This window comes from Macrotis lagotis, chromosome 4, assembly GCF_037893015.1.
Source record: "Macrotis lagotis isolate mMagLag1 chromosome 4, bilby.v1.9.chrom.fasta, whole genome shotgun sequence".
Taxonomy (NCBI): domain Eukaryota; kingdom Metazoa; phylum Chordata; class Mammalia; order Peramelemorphia; family Peramelidae; genus Macrotis; species Macrotis lagotis.
The window spans coordinates 246994374-247008336 of record NC_133661.1 but is presented as its reverse complement, the minus strand read 5'-3'; the positions used below and the strand labels follow the sequence as shown (position 1 = coordinate 247008336).

Genomic DNA, 13963 nt, shown 5'->3' with positions numbered 1-13963 from the left:
CTGGAGGGGGTTGGGGGGGTGGAGCAGCTGGGGTACGCCGCGGCAGCTTTGCCCTTGTTCCCAGAGGCGGCGACGGCACTGGCAGTGGCGGCAGCATTCCGGCCATAGAGAACGCAATGGGCATATGAGCTCCTATCCCCGCCTGCTGAAGCCCATGGACTGCCAGGGACCCGGGAGCAGCGTCGCTCCCTCCCGGGGCTTTGTGGCTCGCCTCTGGCGACATCCGCTGGCTGCAGCAGCTGGAGCCTGAGTCTCTCTTTGCAACCCTGCCCCCCACCCCTCTTCTTCCCCTCTGTTCTTCTTTCTCCACCCCTCTGCCCAGCAAGTAGGAGCCTGAGCCCCTCCTGCGCGTCCGCCACCCTAGCCTGCACCCGAAGCATCCTTCCCTCTCTCTCCTCTCCCCTCCACTCTCCGGGTGACCGCGGGCATCGCCTCCCGCCACCTCCCATGCAGCATCCAGTCCCGGGCGGCGCCCCAGCGGCCGCAGCTCGGAACTTGGAGACTTCATCGGGAGCTCAGTCTGGCCCCCCTCACCCTGCTTGAGCCCTACCGGTTGAGTTTGGGGCGAGGGACTTGTATGGGAGAAGCTCTGGTATAGCATCGGTGGGGCAGCCTGGCACTGTGAAGTCATCAACCTCCCGCTAGCAGCGGAAGGGTGGAACTAAGAAGGATCTCCTCTAGATTGCCTTATCGCCTTCTCGGCCCTATCAACCTCCCCCATTACTTCCTCTTTAAAAATATATATATATACATATATATATAATATACATATATATATGTATATGTATAATTTGTAATCCCACCACTGCGGGTTTTGTTTCTATCTTGGAAAGGGTGAAGAGGCAGCCTCCAGTGGTACGGGAGACAAAGCCCACTTTGTAAAGGTAGTTGGACCGGGTGGGATGTGTGTTTGTCCGTCCCTCGCCCCTGCTGGTGCCCACTTCCCTGGTTGGTACAGCCGTGTATCTTCTCTTTGCTATCCATCCCCAGAGAGAAATAGCCAGTCTCCCCCTAAGTTCCCCCTAAGCTCCCCCCTCCCCCCTCTCGGACCTTTCTTCCCCTCCTCTCCTTTCCCCTCCCCCCACCCCCCAGTTCAGCCTCCCTCGGAAAAAGCTGCCAGCAGATCGTCTGTTCCTGAAGCCGACTGGTCCAAGAGAGCCTTGGTCCCTCGGGCTAACGCCGTCTCGTGTGCCTTGTGGAGGAATTTGTTCTTCCTGAAGCTGCAACCGAGGGCCACTAAGTCAGTGAGCACTGATGTGCCTTGCCCTCTCCTTTGGAAGCTGATCGGAGCTGTCAGGCTTCTGGCCCGTTATACTCTTCTTTAACCCCAGGCTTGTCATTGTTCTTCCAGAGAGCTTTGGGCTGTACAGACAGTCTGTTTGTGTGCAGGCCTCCTAGGCTATGTTTTCTTTGCCTGCTTCGGTTTTCTTTTTAACGAATCGAAGTATTACTGCGAGGTTGATCCCAGACGAGAAAGAACCTTTCTGCCTTGGAGTGTACCCTGATATTGCACTGATTCTTATCTTTTTTAAAATTATTGTTTTATTATAAATGAACCACACCCTGATTTCTTAAAGGGGCCCTACACTCTGGTGGGTCATGTGTTGTCTTTCTGGCAGTGAGTGAGTCAATTCAGTCAGTAGTTTCCTGTACACTACCCAATTTTCCTTTTTCCGGAAGATTTTTTTTCCCCTGAAGAGTTTGGGATGCCTGGGGGGAAAAAGGTGGGCCCTAGTGGCAGTGGTGCCATTGCTGCCTCTGGGGTCAAGAGATCTGAAACCAGTGAAGGGGCCTCAGCACAGAGGGAAGAAGAACAAGAGGAAGAAGGTGATGAAGACCTCCGAGATGGAGGTGTCCCCTTCTTTGTTAACCGGGGTGGGCTGCCTGTGGATGAGGCCACTTGGGAGAGGATGTGGAGACACGTGGCCAAGATTCACCCTGATGGAGAGAAGGTGGCAAAGAGGATCCGTGGGGCCACAGACCTGCCCAAGGTGAGTCAGTGTGGGATTCTCCTGAGTTGGAACTGAAGGATCCTTTAGAGTTCTTAAACTTCACAGACCCCAAGGCTATGGAACCTGGACCAAATGTATGCCTAAAGAGTAACTGGTGATTTGAAGGGCAGAGAAAGGTCCCATCTAATCAGAAATATCAACTCTATCAGAGTCTGAAATGTTTACAGTTTAGATACTTCTCTGAGTTTCAGGCCCTGTGTCTCCAAAAGGGCTTATTAAAAGACACATATGTGGATTGGGGGTAACATTTAAGTCCTATAACTCATCCACCAAGTATGAAATAGTCCATCAGATTAATTTTCTGTAAGCTAACATGGGGTGGGGAGGGTAGAGAAAGGATGGAGGAGAGAGGAGACAGTTTCCTGTCATATAAGTTGAGTTTGGATGACTTCTAATCCAGGGGTCTACAGGGGGTTTAGAATGGTATAAAGGGGTACAGAAAATTAGGGGTATAGAGAGGTTTCATGATTTGATTGGACTAAATGAGCATTGAGTCTCTTGCAGTATTAGAATTTTTTTCTGGTTCTTTAGCCCAGCAGAATAAGATAAGGAGTGAGCAGAAGTTGAGAAGAGTAGTAAAAGAATTGAATAAGTGTCCTGATGACCCAGGTTTGGGCTACGAGAGGAGAAATGAATGGGGAAAGGAAGAACCCAGGAGTAGAATGAAGAACAAATGGACACTAAAGATAAATTATGCCTAACAGGAAAAATTGAAGAAGGATAGGGCCCCGATAGGATAAACATTCCTGTATTACCACACTAAGCAAGGTAGACTTCATTGTGATTAGACTATGTAGTAAAAATGCCTTGCCTTATTCAGTCATTTTTCAGTTGTGTCTGACTCTTCAAGATCTCACTCGAGGTTTCTTGGCTAGATATTGGGGTGGTTTGCCAACTCATTTTAGAGATGAAGAAACTGAGAAAAACAGGGTTAAATGATGTGACTAAAGTCACACAACTAGTAAGTGTTCGAGATTGGGTTTGAACTCAGGTTTTCTTGACTCATATTTTGTCACCTACTAAGTGTCTAGAATGTGCAAATGAATGCTTGGTTAAATGTTCTTTGATGATAAAGTTATTGTGAGATCCAGTAAGACACACATACATGGGGCAGCTAGGTAGTGCAGTACATAGAGCACCGGCCCTGGAGTCAAGAGTACCTGAGTTCAAATCCAGCTTCAGACACTATAATTACCTAGCTGTGTGGCCTTGGGCAAGCCGCTTAACCCCATTTGCCTTGCAAAAACCTAAAAAAAAAAGACACACACACACATACACACACACACACACACACACACACACACATATATATACATACATACACACACAATATGGAAAACTGTTTAGGAAGGTCATAGCAAAATGCTTGGGATTGAATAGGATAATGGTAGCTTATGCATAAATGGACAACTGACCCTAACTCTTTCCCCAAGTTTCCCTGTGAACATCAAAAACATCTGAAGCTGGGGTCCTCTCATCCTTACATAGGTATAGCATAACTATCCCAAGTCTACTGATTGGGGCCTGGTTTTTGATAAATTCATTGGGTCAAGAAGATTTCTTTTTTTCATATGAGGACTGAGTCAGGCTACCATGGAAAATCACTGGCCAAGTGGTGTTAATTTACCTTGTGAAACAGTCATCAAAGGTTTGCGATTCAGGGGGCATAAGACATTCCTTCTAAGTAAGATTGGTTAGGGCAGCTAGGTGGCGCAGTGGATAAAGCACCGGCCCTGGAGTCAGGCATACCTGGGTTCAAATCCAGTCTCAGACACTTAATTATCACCTAGCTATGTGGCCTTGGGCAAGCCACTTAACCCTATTTGCCTGGCAAAAACTTAAAAATAAAATTGCTAAGTAAGATCGGTTACATACTCTGAAAGTGGTTTAAACTGACATGATTCTCTGATGGAGAGATATTGGTGGATTAGTGATATATTGATACTTGTCATCTCTGTCCCTGTTAAGACTTCTTGGTCTTAAAGAAGAGACCTACAACTGACTAGAGCATGATTCTTTAGTAGAAAGTTCTCTAGACAGTGAAATCTGGGTTTTAGTCTTAATTTTATCACTCATGTGTCACAAAGTGACTTCCCCAATATTGAAGTTCTCTGAACTTCAATTTCCTCATCTGAGAAATGAAGCATTTGTATTAGAAAGGCTTGCGCTATTCTGACATTCTATGACTTTTTAGCATACCTACATCAATCAAGTGTTTATTAAATTCTTATTATATGGAACTGTGCTAAAGATACAAAGAAAAAGTGAAAACATTCCTTACCCTGAAAAAGCTTACATTCTAATGGGGAAGACAACATATATGCATGAGAACATAAAAATGATAATGCCCAGTAGATGGCAGCTAACCTTAGAAGGGAGCATTCCAAGCATAAAGACCAACTGGTACAAAAGCATGGAGATAGGACAGTGCATAAAGCACGAGCCCTGGAGTCCAGAGGACCTGAGTTCAAATCTGACCTCAGATACTTGTTACTTACTGGATATGTGACCTTAAATAAATCACCTAATTCTGCCTCATATCCAGGGGCATCTCCAGGTGTTCTAATTTATACCTGGCCATTGGACCTAGATGGCTTGGGAGAAGAAAGTGAGACTAGCACCCCCTCACTCAAATCCAGTTCACTTGTTTGTCATGGCACCACTTCCTTGAAATCTGGTCATCTTCAAGAATGAAGGACAAACAACAACAATCCATATGTGAGAAATGACAAGTTGATTTGAATGGCTAGATCACAGAGGGCATGAAACATCATGTAAGAAGGCAAGCAAGGTAAGAAGAGGCAGATTATAAAGATGTTTAAAGGGCAAAGGACTTTATCTTTAATCCTGGATGTAATAAGGAACCACTGGAGTTTATTGAGAGGAAAGAAGGTCTGACCATCAGACTTATGCTTTAAGAAAGGAATAAAAATTCCTATTTTCATTTGAATAACTGAGTTTTGAACAGATAACTCAAGGCTGTATCCTGATTCTAGCCTACCATTAAGCAGAAGTATAAAGTTAGTCACAAAGGGTACTGGGAAATGAAACATGAACATCTTGGCATAAATCGAACACTATTACTGGAAAAATTAATTTTTACATGTAGTTTGATTCAGCAGGCATTAAAGCACATGCTTTGTGCAAGACATTGTGTTAGTCTGGTAATTCAAAGATAATGATGATGAAACAGCCCCTATCCTCAAGGACCTTGTCCATTCCAAAGGTAGTTGGTTTCAATGGGTAGAACATTGGGCCAATGGAGTTAATGTTGGGTATGTTTGTTTTTATTTGCTTTTTTTTATGAGAAATGACAGAGAATTAGAAAGAAGTTTTGGAGAGAGTTAGAAGGATTTGGATCTCCTTGTCAATAACTTTTGAGCACAGAAAAGTAGCACAGCCTCGAGATCAAAGTAAAAAAAATCTTTCCAAAACAGAACCAGTGATCTAGGTGGCACAGTGGATAAATTGTTGAATCTGGAGTCAGGAAGATTTAAGTTCAAATCCGGCCTCAGACATTTACTAGTTATGTAATGCTAGGCAAGTCACTTAACTTCTGTTTGTCTCAGTTTCCTCATCGGTAAATGGTGATAATAATAATAATATAAATATAATAATAATTGTTATATGGATCAAGTGAGATAATAACTGTAAAGCACTTAGTTCAATATCTGGTACAGAGTAAGCACTATGGCTATCATTAGCTAATAATAGAGAAGCAGTCTATTGTCATGAATTAAGGACTCTGGAAGGTCTAAGTTCAAATCCTGCTTCTTATAACTTGCTAGTTATGAAACCATGGGCAAGTCCCTTAGGTTTTTAGTGTCCTAGGCAACTCTCAATGACAAATAATACAAAAGATGACTGTTCTTTGCTGACTTACATTGGTAGTTTTCTTGATGAAATCATAGGTATGGGGTTGTGGCTTCAAGTGGTATCATTACAGACTTTCTACTTATAATAAGAATAAAACCAAAAAATGCTAAAAACGCAATGGACTTTAGGGATCATTTAACCTCTTCCATCTCCTCCTCCTCCTTCATTTACTTCTTTTTTTTTTAGTTTTTACAAGGCAATGGGATTAAGTGGCTTGCCCAAGGCCACACAGTTAGGTAATTATTAAGTGTCTGAGGTTGGATTTGAACTCAGGTACTCCTGACTCCAGGGCTATCCACTGTACCACCCAGCTGCCCCCCCTTCATTTACTTCTTCCCCTTCTCTCTCTCTCTCCTCTTTTTCACCCTCTTCCTTCTCCCCATTTCATTTCTCCCCCTCCATATTTTTCTTCCCTTTCTTTACTTTTTCCTTTTTTCCCTTCTTCCTCTTCTTCTCCTTCTTCTCCTCCTCCTTCCTCCTTCTCTTTCTCTCCCTCTTCCTTCTCCTTTTCCTTCCTCCCCTCCTCACTTTTCTCCTCCTTCTCTTCCTCTCTTCTTCCTTTTCTTCTTCTATTCCTTTTTCTATTCCTTCTACTTTTTCTTTACTTCCCCTCCTTCTCCTTCTTCACCTTTCCCTCCTCCTTTTTCCCTTTCTTTTCCACCTCTTCTTCCAAATTAGAAAACAATGAGGTTCAAAGAAGCTGAATAATTTATCCAGTCAGACTGCTTATTAGTGTCCAAGCTGAGACTAGAACACCTAACTCTGTGCTCAAATAATGTTTAAGCATGAAACCCAGTGCCTTAATAAAAAAAAAAAAAGAGTAATGGACTATCAGAAAATCTGTGTGAATTAAGGCTAGAAGGGATCTTAGAGTTCCTTTAGTCCAATAACCTCATTTGATAACAAGGAAACTGAGGTCCAGAAGGTGAAGAAATTTGCCCAAGTCTCAAGAGGTCCAGGAGATAGTTGTAGTAATGTTTTTTTTTCTTTCTTTCCCCTACTTTCTTTCCCCTAATCCTTGTGCCTCTATCTATTTGTTCTGTGTTCCATGATTTAAAAAGTACTAAATACAAATGATTTAATATTTAAAAACAAATAAATTATTAATAAACAGAACTTATGTGTATAGATTTAAACTAAATTTTAAAAAGTATAAGCAGTATAAAAGTATAAACAGTGCTTTAACTATAAATTCTAATTTTATCTTTAAATGAGTATAATTTTTTGGAAGTCCCTAGGCCTGCCAAGAATCTGTAGCACCTCCAACAGACCAGCAAATAATTAGAGGCTATTAGCAGACTCAAGGTTGATGCTTCTTCACCCTCATCCTGATCTAGTCATGGTGAAGCATTATGGGGGAAGTGGTTATGATAGCTTTAAGGCAAAATTCTCCAGACTGTGACTCTATCAATCCTTGAGGTTGATAATTCTCCTTCCCCTTCCTTATTTCTATCTTATTTCTTGAATGTCACTGATAGTGTCAGAAATGGAAAGGAAAATAAAATCATAACTGACATTTACATAACATTTTGAAGTTTGTGAAGGATTTTTGGTTAGCTTATTTGAACCTCACAACAGCCTTCAGAGGTAGGCTCTAGAGGTATTATTTCCATTTTAGAGAGGATGAAATGAGAGTCTGAGGATTAAATGACTTGCTCTTGGTCACACAGTAAAAATCATAAGCAAGGTAGACTTTCTAATCTTATATCAGCTATGAGAAAATCTTTGCTTGAGTCAGTAAGATGGCTTAAGCAGAACATTCACAGATAGACTTATGGACCTCTTTTACTATGTAATATTGGAATTTAAAACTCTAGAGGGAAAATCCTGTGGTACAATGTATCCAGAAGAACTTGAGCCTGGCTACTCATTTGCTTTTATAGTAACCCTAGGGATCACTGAGGAATCAACCAACAATCTTAAGTTCCTTTCATAGAACTGGAAAGGTCCTTAATGATACTCTAGTCCAATCATTCCCTCTTCAAATCTTTCATATTCAAGATAATGAAATAAGTTTCAGAAAGGAGAAAAGACTAAAGTGCAAGCCTCAAGTCCTGTCTCATCATCTATAAAATTAAGAGATTAGACTAGGTGATGTCTAAAATCTGTTCCTGCACCCAAATCCTTTTGCCTAGCCTGACTCAGAGAATTAAATGAGATGACGTGTATGAAAGTATTTTGACAGCTATAAAATGCAACATAAACCTAAGGTGTTGATGGTAGTGATGGTGACCGTGGCTCTCCTTCTGCTACCTTGCCTGCCTGCCTGCCCCCAAATCATTGTGTAGGTTGTATTTCTCTGGAATGACAAAATTCAGACCCACAAGTGGTCCTTAACTCACTTGGTATGGGGAAAGGAAGGCCTCAGACCTTCAGCTTTGTTGACTTAAGACAGCAGCCATGTCAGTGAGGAAAGGGAGAATAGAAAGCAGAAGCTGCTTCTCCCCAATAGAGATGTCATCTGTTTGGGGAGCCAAATCTGTTGCTAGGGACAACTCAGACTGGAGGAGCTACCACCCAGAGGGAACAGGACAGAAGACCAGTACTGCAACAATAGCAGGAGCCCCTCCCCTCTGCATTTCAAAGCTTTTCTATGTATATCTGCTAGAGATTGAAGGGAGAGCATTAATTTGCTAACCTTTGTATCACAGCTTACTTCCCTTTCTCTACTAAAGTCCAGTCTCTATTTGGGTAACCCCAGTTATTTAAGTACCTGTAACAAAGAAAATGACAAAAACTCACCACCAGGGTATGTTCTAGGTTCTTTTCTACCCCCCATTATACTTCAGGTTTCTTTTTTACACTTGCCTTTATTCTAGACATATTGAACTGCATCACTCAACAATCACTAGTGTTCCTTTTGGGTAGATATGGGGTTGAAAATCCAAGAATCCTAATGGTCCATGGCCTTGGATTTGGCAAAGATCGCATGATAGAAATGTCCAAGACTGCTGGACCATCATCTGACAGAGGAACCAAGGATAGATGGGATGGGATGGGATGATCCTTATATTGATGCAGGAAACCCAGAGGGATGGGCCTTGTTCCCAGTGTAAGGTAGAGCTGGAAACTAGAATCTGTCAATGGGAAGGAATCTCTCTGGGTAGCTTATATCCTGTGCCATGCTTGTCTTTTGGGGTTAGTTAGAATACCTGGGTTATATGGGGCCTCTCCATCTTCTGATTCACCTTTTCCTCTGACAAATTATGGGTCATAAGGATTTTGGAAGGAAGGAGGAGAAATCCCAGAGAGAAATCATTGCCTGAAAACAGCATCTAGTAGTAGTAAAGACTTTCATTCCCTACCTTCCTGAGAGACCTCAGCATGAAATGTGAAAAGGATAGAATCAAAGGAAATCTGGTGGCCAAACTTGATACAACTTTAACCTTTTCTATTGTGTCTGCTGCTCAGTATTTTCCTGTGACTCATACTGAGTCAGTCCTGAACTTGCAAGAAGTTTCTTCCACTCATAAAAAGGATTCCTATCCTGTTCTTCCTGTGTTAAATCCGGCCTCTGCCTATTAAGATCCTTTCTAGTGGGGAGATTCTAGGGCTGAAATAGCCTAGGATGGTCCTTTTGACAAGTGTTCTTTCTCTAGTCCCCACAACACTTGGCACTGGTTAAAGCCCTATAGAGAAATGGATGCAGTCATTGTTACAGCCAGGTGATTCATTTGCCTAGTTATGGTCTCTTTGTCTTGTGGGTACCATGAACCACATCAGTGATATAATAAAGTCTTGCCAAAAGAGAATGTGAAAAGCAGGGATAATCTATATCTTTTTCTTTTGAGGCCACAGAAAGACACATCTCCCTTCCTTTTGCTCATCTCTCAGTCTGCTTGAACATCACATATTCTCACCATTAATTATGGCTTTGGATTGTTGCATCATCTCCAGAAAACCCCTAATATAATTTCTCCATGTTACCTGGGAGGAGATAACATATTAATCCATTCATGCCCACTAACAAAAGAGTATAAGTTTGTTCATCTGTTAGAATAGCAGACTGTCATCTGGCCTGGGGCATGTTCCAGAAAGCCTGCTACATAGAACAAATACATTTTAATGCAGCTAAACCCAAACGCAGAACAGATTTCACTGCTTTGGTCCCCAAAAGGTGAAAAAGGAGGAAGATGAACCCAGTAAGAAACAAAGCTCCAACTACCAATGCAGAGGCAACAACTGGTTATAATTTCTAAAGCTAGAGAAGACACTAAGGCCAAATGACTGGCCTGTGGTCCCCTAACTAGTCTGGGTCAGAAGTGGGATTTGGGTTTAGGTGTTTATAATGTTAACATCGTCTGTCTAATCCTCTTTGTTGTATTGTGTCATTGTGTTGTTTCTCTTATGATTTCTAAATTCAAATATTAAATTTCTATAAAATAACATAAATCCAATATTTTTTTTAAAATCCCAATGAGCCAGTTTAAACTGTACCCAAGCATGTTTATTTCTAAAACTATTTAATCAAAATAAAACTGAAATTCAAATATTCTTCAAACAAATCAATGTTTGCTCCATATGAGTTACTGATAGTTGAGGTCTGGGGAAAGACACTGTCCAAGAGAGGCAAGTCTGAATGTGATGCTATGGGGGAGGGAGGGAGGATATGTTCTCAGGGGAGAGGGGGAAGGGGAAGGGATCAGGAAATAGCACCAAAGGAAGTAAGAACAGACTGAAAGAGGATGTTGAATGGGGGGATGAAAGCAATCAATTTTCTTGTACTATCTCTGAAATCAAGTCTGATGATTAAAAGTTTCAAGAGCTAAGCTTCCTCTCTTCTTGTGACAAGGATTCAATTTCTTTCATTTTTCCAGACTCCCATACCAAGTGTGCCTACATTCCAGCCGTCTACATCTATCCCTGAGCGCCTGGAAGCCATACAGCGTTATATCAGGGAGCTGCAGTATCCTTTGCCACAGTGAATAGTGCATTTCATGTTCTTTCCTTGGGACCTCCCAAGCTAATCCAAAGGAAGGCACCTCTCTCTATTGTATTACCCTGAGTTGGAAACTGAGCCCTTGTTAAGGAGGGCAATACAAAGCAGTTTGTTTTCATTCATTTTACTGTGGATTAAATGAGATAATAATTGTTAAAGCACTTAGTATAGCCCCTGGAACATAGTAGGCTCTATAAATGCTTGTTCCTTTCCCACATTTCTGACAGAATTAGAATTTTGGATATCTCCTGAGATTCCCTAGACTCCAGATTCCCTTAATGTTAGTGAGAAATCTGACCTTTCAGGGAAATTTCTAATTCAGTGCAATTTAAGAAGTATTTTTTTAAACTCCTATGGTTTTCAAGTCACTGTGCTAGATCCTGGAATTCAAAGAACAGTATGCTTGCATGACATATTTTAAGTTGAATCTATATTATTAACATTTCCCCATCATTTTCTCTAGTTTAGACAAAAAAACCAGTCCATTAAACTCTGATTCTTAGAACTTGCAAATTTCCAAAGTGTAAATGCTTATACAACATTTAAGAATCATTTAACAAACATTTTAGCTGTCTTCTAACACACCCCTGGATACAGAGGTAAAGTAAAAGAATTCTTGCCTTCCATGAGGTTACATTCTATTGGGGAAAAATAGCATTATACACATTATGTTTAAAGAAACTTTGTATATCAAATATATACAACATATATTCATATTTATAGAAACTTTCTGTATCAAATATACACAATATATTCATATTATGTTTATAGAAACTTTGTGTATCCAATATACACAAAATTATTTTGAGGAATAAATCAAAGACTTAAAGAGTAAGAGTTGTTTAACAATAAAACACAAGCTCCAAATAGCGAAATTGAAGTATAGGAAACACTGGAGGGATGTTGTTGGTGTGGATGATTGTAAGGGAGTAGGGAGTGGTGGTCAGAGAAAGGGGTTTTGACTACACCGACTATTACTCAGAATCACAGGACTCTTGAGTAGAACTATGTAGATTGTTATGCCCTTGACAATAGCAAAAGTAACTATGATTTGACTGCTTTGTTCTTAAGAAAGAGGTTTTAAACATGAGCTATGCCCATGGCAGAAGGGCAGATGAGACAACATGACATTCCGATCCATGATTTTTGTTCCCTTCTAGGGGAAACCAAATGACCCTTAACTTTTTGCCTCCAGGTACAATCATACAGGGACACAGTTCTTTGAAATTAAGAAAAGCAGACCTCTGACTGGGTAAGTGCTTACTTCCACTATTCTGATCAGAACTGTCCCCCACTGAACAAGAGAGGAGCTCAACATGCCTCCTACATTCCTGGGCAGTTATGTTTTTCAATAGGGATGTATTAGGTCAATCCTGGAAGAATATAAGGTCATCCATGGTTGGGGACAGGGTCTTCAAACAAATGGAATTAAGTTAGATAAAAGTCAAGGGCAGCCTTGAAAAGAAAATGGATCTGCAGAAGAGTGGAGCCATTTTACCTTCTTGCTTTGGTAATTTGGAGGATGGGGCACAGAGAATGGGACTAAGGACTAATTAAATTTAACAGATGATGAAGATATAAAAATGAAGAAATTACACAGTCCTTGCCATCAAAGTATTTTTAAACTCTACAAGATAAAAATGATTAAGTAGGAAATAGTGGCTTGAAAGATAGAAGAAAGGATGCATGACTTATACTGAGAGGTTCAAGTGAGGTTTCATGAAGGAAATAGCAACCGAGTAGGACTTGAAGGAGTAGAAAATTGTCAAGAGTCCTTTCCAGGCTGGTGGGGCAGAGATAACCTGCTTAAAAACAGAGATGGGAGAGGGAAAAATTAGATAAGTAAGAAATGAGAAATTCATTATAGCTAGAATTTAGGGTAGAAGTTTGCAGTACAGCTGGAAAGTTAGGTAAGAGAAAGAGTAATAACAGGATAAGGAGTTTATATTTTATTAGTAGACAATGGAAGTCAACATGCGCCTTAGGAATGCATACATACAAAGATGCATATATAGATATAGATATTGATATATTGATATATATTTGTATATGTTAGATCTTTTTATTTTAATCACTCAGTGGAGAAGCTATTTCTTCTAGTCTTCCTCCATCCAGACCCTAAACTGAAGGATAAGAAACAGCTTATGTCCTAGGAAAGATTCTGTTACATTAGCAGAGATTTTTAATTTATAATCTGAGAACTTTTTTTTTTTAACATTTTGATGATTGAGTTTCAATATAATTGTCTACTTTGTTTTATTCTTTTGAAAATATTGTTCTGAGAGGGGCATAGATTTCACCAGACTGCCAAAAGGATCTCAAAGGAATTGGAATTTATTTGACAGAGTCTATCCCTACCTATCTTTTCCTCCCCTTCCACACCCACCTCACTTCCATCCAAGCTTACCAATACCTAATGAGTGACTGGTACTCAGTGAGGACACCCTGGAGAAGATTTCAAGATGGGTGCCTATTATAAGTAGACTCAATGTTCATTTCTCAGTAAATTGCCTGAAAAGAGCTGAAAAATGCAGTTCTTCTTTTGTGAAGGGAATAGTTTGAGTCTGGGTTCCCAGGAGCCTAATATGATAAGATAGGTCTGATCAACTGAAGAAGGGATCCAAGTTGTTTTGGAACTCAAATCTAATAAAGCCCCATGAATTCCAAACACAAGTACCTAGGAAAAATGGGCTTGGAGTTAACTGAGTTTAGATAGTCTGAAATTGTTATTGAAAGGCAATAGGGCAGGGGCAGACTAGTGATTGCTCCCAGTTACTTGCTTCTTGGACAAACCAACCATTATTGGGTCACTAGGCCTTAAATATTTCTGCCCCTACCCTTTCTTTCCCAAGGGTAAACCAGCTGGTTTGGTCTCTTTGGGGTTTATTTATTAAAAGAGGGGAAGTCAACTCTGAGGCCTTGGGAAAAGTATAATAGGTTTTTCCCTCTCTTTCCAGTCTCCCTGAATGGTCACCCTCTGTTAATGACTATCAGATGCATGAGGATGAGTAAAGGAAAATAATAAAAAAGGAACATTGCTAACTAGACCTACCTGTTCTTGCCCCAATCCCCCTTCAGGAGGTCTCTTGGATCAGGAGTCCAGGATTAGGGGGATGTGGGTGGGAGGGCAGGGAGA

General features: G+C 41.0%; 1 protein-coding gene across 2 annotated transcripts in view; it reads left to right on the top strand.

The window, feature by feature from the left end:
- Positions 1-13963, top strand: part of VASH1 (vasohibin 1) — a 34003-nt gene that overhangs the window by 495 nt on the left and 19545 nt on the right. Inside the window, exons 2-5 of one of the 2 annotated variants that reach the window (XM_074235672.1) lie at positions 65-884; positions 1093-1991; positions 10706-10794; positions 12023-12079. In XM_074235672.1, coding sequence (XP_074091773.1) covers positions 1707-1991; positions 10706-10794; positions 12023-12079 — 431 coding nt within the window. In that variant the 5' untranslated portion in view covers positions 65-884; positions 1093-1706. Of the gene's footprint in view, positions 1-64; positions 1992-10705; positions 10795-12022; positions 12080-13963 lie in introns of both variants that reach the window. The other variant, XR_012478195.1, reaches the window with a different exon arrangement.